The sequence below is a fragment of the Geotrypetes seraphini genome, chromosome 2 (genome assembly GCF_902459505.1).
Source record: "Geotrypetes seraphini chromosome 2, aGeoSer1.1, whole genome shotgun sequence".
Classification (NCBI taxonomy): Eukaryota; Metazoa; Chordata; class Amphibia; order Gymnophiona; family Dermophiidae; genus Geotrypetes; species Geotrypetes seraphini.
In genome coordinates this window covers 361111955-361126467 of record NC_047085.1, presented here as the reverse complement: position 1 = coordinate 361126467, position 14513 = coordinate 361111955, and the positions used below count along the sequence as shown (strand labels likewise).

The 14513-nt window shown below is 41.3% G+C and overlaps 1 protein-coding gene across 6 annotated transcripts in view; it reads left to right on the top strand.

Annotated features, from left to right (window-relative positions):
* Positions 1-14513, top strand: part of GRB10 (growth factor receptor bound protein 10) — a 459832-nt gene that overhangs the window by 433596 nt on the left and 11723 nt on the right. For all 6 annotated transcript variants that reach the window (XM_033930513.1, XM_033930516.1, XM_033930517.1 and 3 more), the window contains 2 exons: positions 349-415; positions 10791-10878. In XM_033930513.1, coding sequence (XP_033786404.1) covers positions 349-415; positions 10791-10878 — 155 coding nt within the window. The remainder of the gene's footprint in view (positions 1-348; positions 416-10790; positions 10879-14513) is intronic.

Sequence of the window (14513 nt, the reverse complement as noted above, 5' to 3'; positions counted from 1 at the left end):
GTGGGGATATTTGCGTCATAACGGGGGCTGCTTTACTAAGGAAGTAATGATTTTAGAAAGTTGCTTTGACATTTGAGGATTGGGAAGTATGTTTTTTCCCCCCTCACATCCAGCTTTTTATAATCGTTGTTCTCTCTAGATGCAGAGGGATGGGACATGTAGTCTTGCTCCTATTTTACAAGAGGTTGTACATTTGAGAGAGACTTTTGCAAAATAGTATGGAAATTTCACATGTGCTGACATAGATGCTAGAATTTCCCTTTGCGTGTCCTTTCTAAAATGCTTTCTGAATTTCCATTCTTTCTGTGTTCATTGTGTGTGCTATATCATGATTTGTTTGTTCTGCAGAAACGAAGTTCAAGACTGAACCTTTTAGGTAGCCAAAGCCCCCTCCATGCAAGTCCACTCAACACAGGTAAATCATGTTTTAAAATGTTTCACTGAGCACCATTTTGAATATCTCTCAATGTAACTTTATAGAAGTTTTTAGAGCTGAGAATCTGTGCTTAAGGGTCCCCCTTTTCTTTATGCAGGCCCCTTGCTATATATATATATATATATATAGATAGATGGATAGATAGGGTTACCATATGGCTCCAGAAAAAGGATGGGTTGAGACACCCGGATGTCTCATTCCATTATCCCTGCCATTTGCTAACCCTATAGATAGATATATGAACAGAGGGGATTAATCTAGTCACTGAATCTGTCTTAAGTGCACAGTAGAGAATGACACAGGGACAAAATTTTCCCTGTCCCCACAGGAACTCAATTTCTCCATCTCTGTCCTTGTCCCTGCCCCATTCCTGTAAGCTCTGCCTTAACTGCTCAAGCCTCAAACCCTTATGATTTTAAAGTGCTTGAGGCTTATGTAAATGAGGATGAAGCTTGCAGGAATGGAGGAGGGACAGGAAACTTTTCCCACGGGGATGGGGAAAAATTTGTCTATGTGTCATTCTCTAACGCACAGATTCAGCAGGCAGGTCTATGATGTCATGGCAACAGTGAAGCTATCATGCACACCAGTGTTCTTCAACCTTTTGACACCTATGGACTGGTGGAAATAAAATCATTATTTTGTGGACCGGCACCAGTCAGCGGACCAGCAGTTGAAGAACACTTGGCTAAGCCCATTAGAGAATGACACGGTGACAAAATTAATCACCGTTCCTGTCCCCGCGGATAACCGTGGGAAACCATCTTCATGTCATTCTTTAAGGAAAGAGGGAAGAATCAGAGTATGAATGGCCACAACCACTGACCTGCAAGCTTTGCTTTGAATAATGCTGGTGTAGAAGGACAGAGGATGAAATAGACACTAGAAAATGACATGGGTTTATTTCCCGTGGTTATCCGCGGGAACGGGAACGGTGATGAATTTTGTCACCGTGTCATTCTCTAGTGCCCATCTCCGCCCAGACCCCGCCCCATAATAGTACTAATTGTAACATCATTTTTTCCATTCCTTTTTCATATATACACACATACACACAATATAATCATATTAACAACACATAATGGTTAACCACAAAATTAAGTTACACAGAGCACACTGTATGCTTTTCAAAATTTATTCCTACCAGAAAACAGATAACCCCATGCAAGTTCAGGACCAAAAACTAAAAGTACTAATATTTACAAACAAACCCTAGGAGACAAGATTCTGCAAGCAGTACAACCCCAGAGGAAAAGAAACAAATGCATTTATTCCTGAACAGAAAGCAGATGTAAATCAATCACTAAATAAAAAAAATAAAAGCATTCCCCCTACCATTGTTGTCTCTCTCCCTCCATGCTGTGCCTTGCCTTCTGGCCTGCTCCCCGGTGTTATCTTTGGGCAGGTCCATGGTGCGATCAACGCGGCATCTTCAGGCCGGCTCCCTGAGTGTTGCATTGCATAAATCTGTGGGCAGGGGCTCCTCGCGCACGTCCCGCACCTCATCTGGAAACCTTCCCTCTGACGTTGCGACGTCGGAGAGAAGGCTTCCGGTTCAGGTGCAGGACGTGCGTAGGAGCCTTTTCCCATGGCTTTGTGCACTGCAGCACTCAGGGAGCCGCCCGAAGACACTGCGTTGATCGCACCGTGGACTGGCAGCTGAAGAACACTGTCTTCTGCCCGATGGATGTGCTGGCCCTGTGGACTGGCAGAAAATTTCTGTGAACCGGCACCGGTCCACGGACTGACAGTTGAAGAACAACTCGTCAAGGAAAATATGAGAGGAATTGCAATTCTGGACTATGAGGACCAGCGCAAGGTGTAGAAAGATTTCTGGGAAGCAGTGATCACAATATGATCTGCTTTACCCTGGACACAGGAGCAAAACTTTGATCCAGAACGTCAGCAACAGCACTGAACTTCCGAAAAGGAAATTATGAAGAGATGAGACTCATAGTGGGGAAGAAGATTAAGAAGAAGATAAGCACTGTAAAATCGCTAGAGCTGGCATGGTCCCTTTTTAAGGACACAGTCACCGGAGTGCAAAATCTATATATACTGTGTATCAACAAGGGATCCAAGAGGAAGAAGAGCAAGGAACCGGTGTGGCTCACTGAAGGAAGTGATCAGAGACAAGAAGACTTCGTTTAAGGAATGGAAAAGGTCAAAAACGGATGAAAACTGGAAAAAGCACAAACAACATCATAGCAGGTGCCATAAGGCGGTAAGAGGGGCCAAAAGAGTCTACGAGGAAAAAATAGCCAAGGAGGCAAAAAAACTTAAAGCTATTTTTTTTGATATATTAAGGGGAAAAGATCCGCAAAGGAAGTAGTGGGGCCGTAGGATGACCATGGAATAAAGGGAATGCTAAAGGAGGATAAAGCTATCGCCAACAAACTAAACACATTTTTTGAGTCTGTATTTACCTAAGAGGATATACGCAACATACCGGAAGCTGACAGGCTATACGCAGGAAACGAAGACAGGAAACAGGGTTGACAGTCAGTCTAGTAGAGATATGCAGGCAGATTGACAGGCTTAAAATCGATAAATCCCCAGGACTGGATGGAATCCATCTGAGGGTAATCAAGGAGCTGAAAGGGGCTATAGCTGAACTGCTCCAACTAGCCGATCTGTCTATCAAATCAGAAAGGATTCCGGAAGACTGGAAAGTGGCGAATGTTATGCCTATCTTCAAGAAAGGTTCGAGGGGAGAACCGGGAAACTACAGACCGGTGGGTCTGTCCTTGGTACCGGGAGAGATGATAGAGGCACTGATAAAGGACAGCATCATTGATCACCTAGACGGACACAGTCTGAGGACCAGCCAGCATGGCTTCAGCAAAGGAAGATCTTGCTTGACGAACTTGCTGCACTTCTTCGAGGGAGTAAACAGGCAGATAGACAAGGGTGGACCTGGTCGATATTGTATATCTGGATTTTCAGAAGGCACTCGACAAGGCCCCGCATGAACGGCTACTTCAAAAAATTGCGAGCCATGGAATCAAGGGTGAATTACTCAGTGGATTAAAAACTGGTTGGCGGATAGGAAACAGAGAGTGGGGGTAAATGAACAATCCTCGGACTGGTAAAGCGTCACGAGTGGAGTGCCGCGGGGTACATGAAGACCTAGTATTTTTGGAAACTGTAAACAAGCGATTCACATCTACCCTTTCCACTTCACTCAGTATTTTATAGACCTCTATTATATCATCCTCTTTCTTTCTTTGTGTCTTTCTCTCTCCCCCTCCCCCAAGCCATCATCACCAATTTCTCCCTGCTTCCCTGACACTAGGCCAGGCACATACAAGCACAAGGCCCAAAAGCCTTCCCCCCCCCCCACGATGTCAGAATTGACGTCGAGGGGGGGAGGCTTGTGGGCCCGGCGCTTGTATGTGCCTAGCCTGGTGTCAGGGAAGCAGGGAGAACAGAATGCAAAGGCAACGCAAGTCTATCGTGAATGACTTGCATTGCCTTTGCGATCTACTGGTCGATCGCAGTCGACCTTTTGGGCACTCCTGATCTGGACAATGCACTTTTGACAAACTGTTTAAGAGCCCGACCATGTCATGACAAAAGCACAATGAGCCATTTACAGTGATTTCTTTTTCTGTAATGAGTTATATTAGCATCTTTTGCAAGCAAGTGCTTTTGCTTAAGCCTTGAAGCAAGAAGTTCTGTTTTTTGTTTTTTTTTTAAAGATTTAGATCATGAATAGGATCATTAAGCTCAGCTTGTGTAAAGGTCTCTGGTTCTGAATCTTCATCATTCACATAATTAGGATCAGATAATTCTGGATTGTGACCAGCTTCTGCATCATCATCACATTCCTCCTCAAGCAAGTCCATCTTGTGGAGGTACAGGTACAGGCAGTGAGTCATCATGAGGAACAGGCCTAATAGCAGAAACCAGAGTAGGATATATAATTTTGTGCTTAGTTTAACTGAGAATCCACTTGTGTTCACAAGGCAAAAGTAGCAATCTTTAATATGACATCGCTGCCTTTCGTCGATTGAGCCAGTCATGAAGTCTGTTGGAACAACTGATACAGATAATATGTAAAGCCCAAGACTTATCCTGGTCACCCAGTGGACAGCCAAAGTACAATTTGTATACCCTCTTCAGATCTACAGTAATTGGGCGACAATGTGCTTTCGTCGTGAATGAACTACAGACATAACAGAAACTATCTGGAATAACTCTTCAAATAAATTAACTGGACCACAAAGAGCTATGTCTGATATTCAGAAGTTTAAGAAAATGCTCAAGACTACACTTTTTATAGAAGCATTCCAATGAATGATGTTTCTAACTAATTCTGGTTTATGGATTTATTATGGAGAGCTGTGAACTATGTTTGCATTGATTGATATGTAATCTTTGATGTACGTACAAGTCTTATTTGTTCTATGTTATGTATATTACTATTTGTAAAGCCACCTAGGAATAGGCAGTTAAGAAATATTTTAAATAAATAAATAATTAGTACAACGTCTCTGCATGATAGAGACTGATATTAATCACCATAAATAATGTCTGTAGCATAAAAATCAAAGAGAATTGTCATTATAAACACATGATATATCGCCCAATTGACGTTTATAAATATATATAATGAGCCTCATCACAAAAATGTGATGTGCAAGTGAAAAACTAAACACAGATTTGAATTCAACATGAAAAATACTACAAAACCCACCCAATATTAACGCTGATGAAAATGATGTGTTGACCTGTGTTATCCCCATACAAAGTTCTGTTTCCTACCCCATACCACAAGCAGCAGCATTAATAAAGAAAATTAAGGACTCCTTTCACGAAGGTGCACTAGCATTTTTAGCACATGCACTCGATTAGCGCGCACTAGCCAAAAAACTACCGCTTGCTCAAGAGGAAGTGGCTAGCACATGCGGCATTTTAGCGCGTGCTATTTCCACGCGTTAAGGCACTTCATAAAAGGAGCCCTTAGTGGAGGAACTATTTTCTGCAAGAAATAAATGTAATTGCAGTGGACTCCCCTCAAAATATATTTATGTCTTTGGTAATAGATATGAAAAGAGAAAACTACTCTCATGAGTTAATACAAAACATATCAACTTATTTATATATTTAAACCCACCGCCCAATCACTGTGCATGGAATAAATTCATTTGTTCATTTTTTCAATTATAGTGTAGAAAAATAAAACCTATCACTTAGCTTCTGAAAAGTGAAAAGGTCGAGGTCAAGGTGAAAGGTGGTAGCCCGTAGAAGACTTGACTGGATTCGTGGTTGGGGTTGGAATCGGGGTCAGGGCCTTAGGTAAAGGCCTATCCATGCCGCCGAATATGTTTTCTACCTGAACTCGACAATGTTTAAAGGCTTGAGTTTGAAGCATAGCACTGCGGGCACACGACTCCGGACGATGGTCAGGTCCTAAACACTGAACACACCACTTGTGTGGGTCAGTGAGGGAGATTGCATGCTGGCACCGGCTACACTTCTTGAAGCCTGTGACTGGCTGGGATATAGAATGAAAAACAGCTGTGGCTAAATTGAAGCCTGCCGGCTGAGGCTGCAGGTTAGGCCCCGCCGTGACATGAAGAAAAAAGAAACATCTTTTTTTTTTTTTTTTTTTTTAAAGAAAATGAAATGCGCAATAAACACAGCGACCCTGTAAGGAAAATACACAAGCCACAGTGAGAGAAGGCACGAGTAGAACTAAGTCTAGCGCAGAGCGTCGAAATGAGGACTTCTTGGCTCCGTGGAAAACTCAGAACTGAGGAGATGCTGAGCAGACATGCGCCCTACATCGGGTGGGAAGGTACTCGTGCATGCGCGGTGCAGCAGTCGCAAACTTTCTAAAAGTTTTACAAGCAAGTCTTCTTACAAGCCTGTCCGCATCGGGGCTCTGTGATGACATCACCCACATGTGAGAATATGCTGCCTACTTGTCCTGGGATAACCCTAAGTTCAATGCGGTTAACAAAAGATTATGCTATGTGAAAATACAAAATAATGTAATACACAGAGATTTAGTTAGTCAAAAATTTGGCGAAAAGAAAAATCTTCAAAAGTTTTCTATAATGTGTATAAGATGTAGATCTGATCAATAATGAGTGGAAATCTTTGTCGTAATAAGCTGCTTGATAAAAGAGACAATACCCATGATGTTTCTTACTTTTACAGCCCTTAGCTGAAGGGAAAGTAAATAGGGCATGAGATTTTCTACTCTTCTCATGTGTCATAATAACAAATCTATCAGTAAGATAACGTGGGGCCACACCGAAAGCAATGTTATAATATAAACATCCTAACTTAAAAATTACCCAGGCCTCTACTGGGAGCTAATGCAACTTACAATAATAAGGAGTTACATGGCCAAAAATCATTCTTACTGCTGTGTTTTGAACCAAAATCAACCTGGCCAAATTTTTCTTAGTACTTGTGAGATATACAATAGTACAGTAATCTAGAATACTCAAAAGTAATGTCTCAACTAAGGCGGTAGCATTGAAGTAGGATCTGATGGTACAAAGTTTCCATAAGGTAACCCTTTTGAACTACTGCATCTATCTGATTTTTCATAGTCAAGCACTGATCAAAAACCACTTATCCACTTCAGAGCCTAAAACCACTATTCAAGGTAGATATTATCTATTGATGATTCCAGGAAAGCTGGAATATCCAAACTATCAGGGGATGCAATACTGTCTGTATTGTCTTAATGCACCTTCCACGTGCTCTTCTTGCCTAGCAATAGGAATATAAAACATATTTAATATCACAGTTTTCTCTGGAGTTTCTACTTTTGGAACACCTTTTTAATACATCTGCTATATTGCTTTCAATAATAGAAATCTTCTACATGGAAAGTTCAAAAGTCTGATGCACAGACAAACTATTCAAAACAAAAGCGACTGCAGTCTGTTGATGTAATGCATTGCACCTGAAGAGATCAATCCGTTGTTCTACAGATGCCAATCTTTCCTCTTGATCACCCATCTTGGTTACCAATTGTTTAGAAAACCTGTGAAGTATTAGCAATTCTTTCAGTGTTTTCTCAATCCACAACATTCCCTCCCATACATCTTCCAGTATCATCAGTTTTACCCTACCAGGCTGAGCAGACATACCAGTTGATCCTGGAACAGTCTTTGGGAGAGGGATTGAAGAATTGAATGTTAACAGCAATTGCTCCTACTTGGTCTGAAGCATTTATTTTGCAGACGCAGTATCTCCCAAGAGCATTGCTAATCTAATGCAGGAGTAACCACTTCCTGCCGCGGTCCTCATCTACCAGCACAGAAACCTTTCTCCTTTGCCCAGATTCCTATGGGGCCACAGTGGAGGGTATCTTCCGGGGTTTGCTCCAAACTTTCTACCTTCATAGTTACATTCAGATCAGTGCGGGAGAGGAAATGTTTAGTCATCGGACCCTGCACTGGTGTTGAGGTAAACTTAATTTCACTTTCCTCTTCCCTGTAATCTCCCAAGGGTCAGAGAAGCAGAAAATAGACAAACATTTTTCAAAAGTCTCTCAGAACCAGGCTCCTGCAGCGCTATGCATTACTGTGCTGAAAACTTGGATTTGATTCCCAAGTTAGGTTTTCAACTTCCCAGGTCATGTGGGGATACAGTAGAGTTCACTGCCCATGGTAGTAAGGAGTCATATTTAGCATCCAGTAGCGACACCTAGTGACTGATTTTAGGAGCAATGATTGAAGAGTTCTGGAAGAAACTCCTGGTCATGGCTGGTCTCTGCAATAACTAGATTAGTAGAGCCGGAGCAGAATATACATGGAGGGGAAGGGGAATCCCTAAGTAGTTATGAATGAAGGTTTATAACAGGGCTGCTCAAGTCCCGGTCCTCGAGATCTACTGGCAGGCCAGGTTTTCAGGATATCCACAATGAATGTGCATGTGAGAGATTTTCCTGCACTGCCTGCTTGGTATGCAAATCCATCTTATGCATATTCATTGTGGATATCCTGAAAACTTGGCCTGCCAGTAGATCTCAAGGACCGGACTTGGGCAGCCCTGGTCTATAATGTTGGATCCACTATCTACTGTTACAGCTGTTGAAGGTGTGAACCTAATCACTCAATAAAACTACAATGTTGATAATCTACAAAAAAAACAGGAATTTTCTTAAGACCATATAATACTCCTGAAATAATCAGATCTTACAAAAAAAGAGAAAGGAAAAAGCCTCTGAACCCTATTAGGAGCACAAATTTCAGCTCGCTGACTGGAAAGGGTAGTTAACTTCATTGGCTAAAAAAAGTAAAACTTCCCTTCTGAAATCATCTTAAATACACTTTTGATTGTTCTAAACTGTTTTAGAAAACACACATAAAACTCAGTCCTTTACACAAATGTTATTGCTTCATTTATAGAACTTAAAACCCAAAGCAAAAAGTCAAATTGGTCCTACTTACTGTGTCCAGCATTTTTCAAACTGCTGCATCAGGGTTTAACAGAACCAAATCTAGGAAAAAATTATATTGGCACTCCTCCCAAAATAGAAATCATTTAAATATAGATTAATGCTTCAAAGAACTTTTTATGCAAGTTCAAAGACTTCTTTCTTCCTCATTTTTGCATGATCTGATTATTTCAGTAGTGGTCTTAAGAAAATTACTGTTTTTGTAGATGATTATCTACATTAAGTGAAGCTTGTTTTGTGATTGTGTTTGATGCTGCGTTCCCATTTCTGATGTTTGAGTGAGCAGGAATTAGAGCAAAAAAAAAAAAAAAATTACATCTGTGTGAATTACTGCTACAAGTAACATTTTGTTATGTGCACTCACATTGGGGGGCCAATGAAAGTGGGAGAGAGCCTAACATCAGACCTCAGAGAGATGCCATCTGACTAGCACATTGCATACATTCTGAGACACATATCCAAGATTATCCCAGGAAAGTCAGTATTTCTTAACATATTCTTGTATCTGAGGTAGTAGGTGAGAACATAGACTGGACCAGTGTTCTTCAACCAGTGCCGGTCCACAGAAATTTCCTGACGGTCCACAGGGCCAGCACGTGCATCAGGCCCAAAACAGTGTTCTTCAACCGCCGGTCCACGGTGCGATCAATGCGGCGTTATCTTCGAGCCAGCTCCCTCTTCCTAACTGGTTCAGTGCACAAAGCCACGGGCAGTGGCTCCTATGGGCATCCTATGCCTGAACCGGAAGCCTTCTTCCAGATGAGGCAAGGGACGTGCAAGGTGCAATTAGTACTATTATGGGGGCGGGGTCTGGGGTGGAGATTGGGTAGAGATGGGCGGGGTCTGGCCCACGACTTAACCCAGTGTTCTACAACCGCCAGTCCACGGACCGATGCCGATCCACAGAATAATTCTTTTATTTCTGCCAGTCCTTAGGTGTAAAAAGGTTGAAAAACATTGGACTAGACTTTGAATATGAAAGGTTTTCTTTCTGAGATGGTGGTATTTACAAGTGGGACAAGCTCCGCTTTGTTGATCCTATTTATTTTGGGGGAAAGGTATCACGTGAAGGACTGTGCTCACCTTCTATGTTAGATGGCTCAGGTGTTTGTGGGGTTTTTTGATGCCTTATTTCTCAAAATCCAGTCTAAGCTGTAATAAGAGGGATTGGACAGTGCTCCTTTCCTTCTAAAATTGGTTAGAGAGCAAGAACTGAGGCAAAGATTTGATGCAACAACACAGTGATCAAATGGAAGAGAACACACAAACTCATGGTGACCATTTATCAATTGCCCCTTTGCTCCTCCTTAACTGAGAGCCATTGAAAGTAAAATGATTTCTTTTCTCCTGATGGGAGAAGTGCCATCCTGATGTGCCTACTCCCCCCCCCCCAAAAAAAAAAAAAAAGAGACTGTTCTGGATAAGCTAAGAGCTTTCTTACCTATCAGGAGCTTGCTCAGCATGCTCTTGAACACATTCACAGATGTTCATACAATGCTTCTTCATAGTGAGCATAATACAACTTAGTACCATCATATTAGAAGCAGTTGCCTATGATATGCAGAGGAAGAGTAGGATCATAACCTCAAAGTATGAACCTTTATTTTCAAAATTTATAAAAAATATAAATGGGGACCTGATCTAATACTGTACCGGAGCACATATAATGAAATTCTGAGATTTTTTTTTCCTTTTACAATATTATGTATAATAAAAATGGAGCATGTCAGTGGAACCTCCCTGTATTTGTCATTTCTCCAAACTAGATATAATGTGTGTCCTCTGTCAAGCGAAAAAAACATGAGATTTTGAGCTTCATTCATGTGTTTGTGAAAATTTTTGTTGTTAAAAAAGCAATGTTGGACCTTGAGTTTGAGAACACCACGCTCTTCTTTCTTTTATCTGGGCTACCCGTTCCCCTATCAGCCATCCATAAAACACAGTCCTGGTTTCATGGCAGTATTTCCAGAGAAGAATCACAGAGGCTTGTCAAGCAGCAAGGACTTGTGGATGGGTAAGTAGCTGGATGAAACTGAAGGAAATGAATTTGCACTACTCAATGTACACTTATAAACACTGTCCAGGCAGTACCAGATGTGATTGTGCTATTTCTCTACCATTGATGGGGGGAGGAGTGGGAGGAAATGATTATATCAATAATAATGCAACAATACCACTTCTGTTCAAGGGCTAGATTATCAGAACCCATTTCAACATAGATTGGTCATGAGAAAATAATCTAAACAAACTTATTTTTGCTGAATAATAATAATAATAATTTTATATACCGCCATACCGAAAAAGTTCTAGGCGGTTCACAACAAGGTGAGCTAATACATGGAATACAGCTAAAATACAAATTAGAATAATGGACTTAAAAACAGAGAAAGACAGAAAGCATTTACTATATAATGCAGAATAGAAAACAACAGTTTAAAATTGGAGAAGCATTGTTGACAGTTTAAAAAGAACTGTTTGAATGCCAGCCAGACAAGCAACAAAATACTGATATGGCAGGGAAAGAAGTAATACATAGAACAGATAAAATACATCAAGTTGAATATAAGGAACTTGATTGAAAAAATGAAGCAGAATGCATTAAGATACCACCAGCCTATCAAAGAGTTGCGTCTTTAACAGTTTTCTAAAATCAAGATAGGAAAATTGTTAAAGACTTTTGATAGGCTGGTATCTTAATGCATTCTGCTTCATTTTTTTCAATAGACCACATTTTTCACCGAATTGCCAAGAGAGGTGGTGGAAACCAGTACTGGGACAAACTCCAAGCCTGCTTTGGCAGAGATAGAGAGCAATATAACTTAATCAAATACTGTTGACAATGGAGAACCACAGAGTGAGCGTATAACAACCAATGCTGCAACTACAACAGGGTGGAGATAAAAAAAAAAAGCCTCAGAGTAAAGTGACAGTCAAAAAAGTAGTGTTGCTATAAAGTTACACTGGCATTTAAAAAAAACAAACCTCCAACCCTTTTCATCATAAACCTTACAGCACAGTAGAAACACTCACCACTGGGTTAAGGATGCACATGAAGTGACTAATCTGGTACGGTCCTGTAAACCTGGGCTCTTCTCACAATGATACATTCTTCCAAATACTGCCCATGGATCAGTCACCGTTCAGATGAAACCCAACAAGAAATCTTGTTTCTCCAGTCAAGCCGGCTGCTTCAGGGGAACTACACCAACCCCATGCACTAATCCTCCTATAATGGCGCCTGATTTATAAAAAGAATGCCGTGGGAATGGCTAGGCACTTCCTACTGAGAAAAATTGCTCCAATCAAAAGGCAGAGAAAATTAAAGGGACATACTCAAAAATATCATTCCACTCAATCCTTGTGTTAAGCCCTTCCGGTCAAATGGTCCTTAAGTTAAATATGAGTTTCTGTTCCATTTGCCACAATCTTTTCTTATAATCACTCCGCCAGGCATTTGAGTCAATCATTTCTAATACTGTACACTTAGGGATCCTATTACTAAGGTGTGTTAGGGCCTTAACATGCTGAATAGCACGTGCTAAATTGCTGCTCGTGCTAGACCTTAACGCCAGCATTGAGCTGGCATTATTCTAGAAGTGTATCGCGCGGTTTAGCGTGTGGTAATTTTCTGTGTGCGCTAAAAACGCTTGCTCACCTTAGTAAAAGGAGCCTATAAAATCCGCAAAATGATGACATTTTTTCAGACCAGGGGTAGGCAATTCCAGTCCTCGAGAGCCACAGGCAGGTCAAGTTTTCAGAATATCCACAATAAATATGCATGAGATAGATTTGAATTTCAAGGAGGCAGTGCATGCAAATCCATCTGCTCTCAAATTTTGAGTATTGTATTTGTTCTGACAATCTGGTCTTTAATGGGCGTGATGTATGTCCTATGTATATCAGTTGAAAAAGACAAATAAGCATATAGACTACCCACCTAGAAAGGCACTTCTCCCTCGTTATTCGCGGGGGATATGGGCAGAGCCGGACCGCGAATGGCGAAAAACAGTGATTATCCAGCTCTGACCCACACCCACCTCCCTGCTGCCTTCCCGGCCTTACCTGTGAGTTCCCATAGTCTCTCGAGACTACGACGGGAACTCCCTACAGCCATTTCCTCATGGCGATCTGCACGGTGCAGGAGCGTAGGAAGATCGCTCCTGCCCCGAAAGCCCGCTAGACCACCAGGTAAGGCCGGGAAGGCGTCAGGGATGTAAAAAATATGGGTTTTTTATTTTCCCCCTCCCCAGAAAAAAATCACGATTATGTGAAATCGCGAGTGCAGAAACCGCGAATGGGGAGGGGGAAGTGTAGTCTTTTTTTATAAAATTATTTATTTATAACCTTTTCAATTTTATATCAAGCATATGCAACTTGAAACAGATCAAAAGCAAATCAGGGAAATCATAATTATACAATATATATACATAGAAATAATAACTACTATTTAGTCCACCATTATTGAGATCAAGAAAGGAAATTAAATTCAACAAATTAGAAACAAATTTATATTAGAGTAACAGCAATGAATAACCCACCTTACAGCCGGATGGCAGGTCATTTATCATTGGACTTAGATACCAACCCTTCTTTTGGTCCTATGAAATTTAACAGTTGTTTGGGCTCAAAGAAAAGATAATTCTTACTTTGGTAGGAAACAAAACATTTTGCTGGAAATTTAACCCAAAAAGTAGCCCTAAGAGTGAGGACTCATGGCTGCAAGGCCAAGAACTCCTTCCTCCGCATCTGGGTTTTCTGAGCCAAATCTGGGAAAAATCTAACATTAGAGCCCAAAAACTAGTCATTAATGTGACGGAAGTACAAACGTTTAATATATTCCCTATCACTTTCCAAAGCTAGTGTCAACAACAAAGTAGTTCTATCTGTTACCACCTCAAGGGAACGTTCCAAAAATAAAGACAAATTCATGTCCACAACATTCTCTATAGGTTTTTCAATAGGAGTGGATTCCCCCTGAGGTCTCTTGATATCCAAATAATAAGTTCTAGCAATTGGTGGTAGATCTTCCAGTGGAATGGCAAGAACTTCTTGAAAATATTTTTTCTCCATCTCTACAAGTGAGATGACGGGGCATATAGGAAAATTTAGAAATCTTAAATTCTTCTTCTTCAGTGAATTCTCCAGCTTATGGGAAATAATTTTTCTTTAATCATTTCCATTTGGGCATTCTTTATTTCACTCAAATTTTCCTCTTGTTTCTCCAATTTCTCACTTAAATTAGATAGTCGCAGCCCTTGCTGCTCCACTTTGGAATAGATAGTTCCTTAATCAGTTTTGATAGTTAAAAGACTCAATTTAAGTTTAGCGTCCATGATAGATATGGCCTGCCAGAGCACTTCCATATCTATTTTCTCCAGTTTTTTCAGCTCCCCAAAACTTATGGTATTCCTTCCCGAAGCACCTCTCACCTCTCCTTCAACGGTGCTGGGGGATAGCTGACAAAAATCACCAACATCGACCTCCTGTGGCTCTAGTGCTAGCGTCCCTCCACTGCTGGAGTGAAGCCTTCATTCACTGGGCAGCTGAACTCCTGTGCCTCCCTGCACCAGAGCACTTCCGGGTTGGGGAGGGACAAACCTCTGCTCTGGGCTCAGCGACGCCCAGGCAGCTCCTGCACCGAGTTCTCCT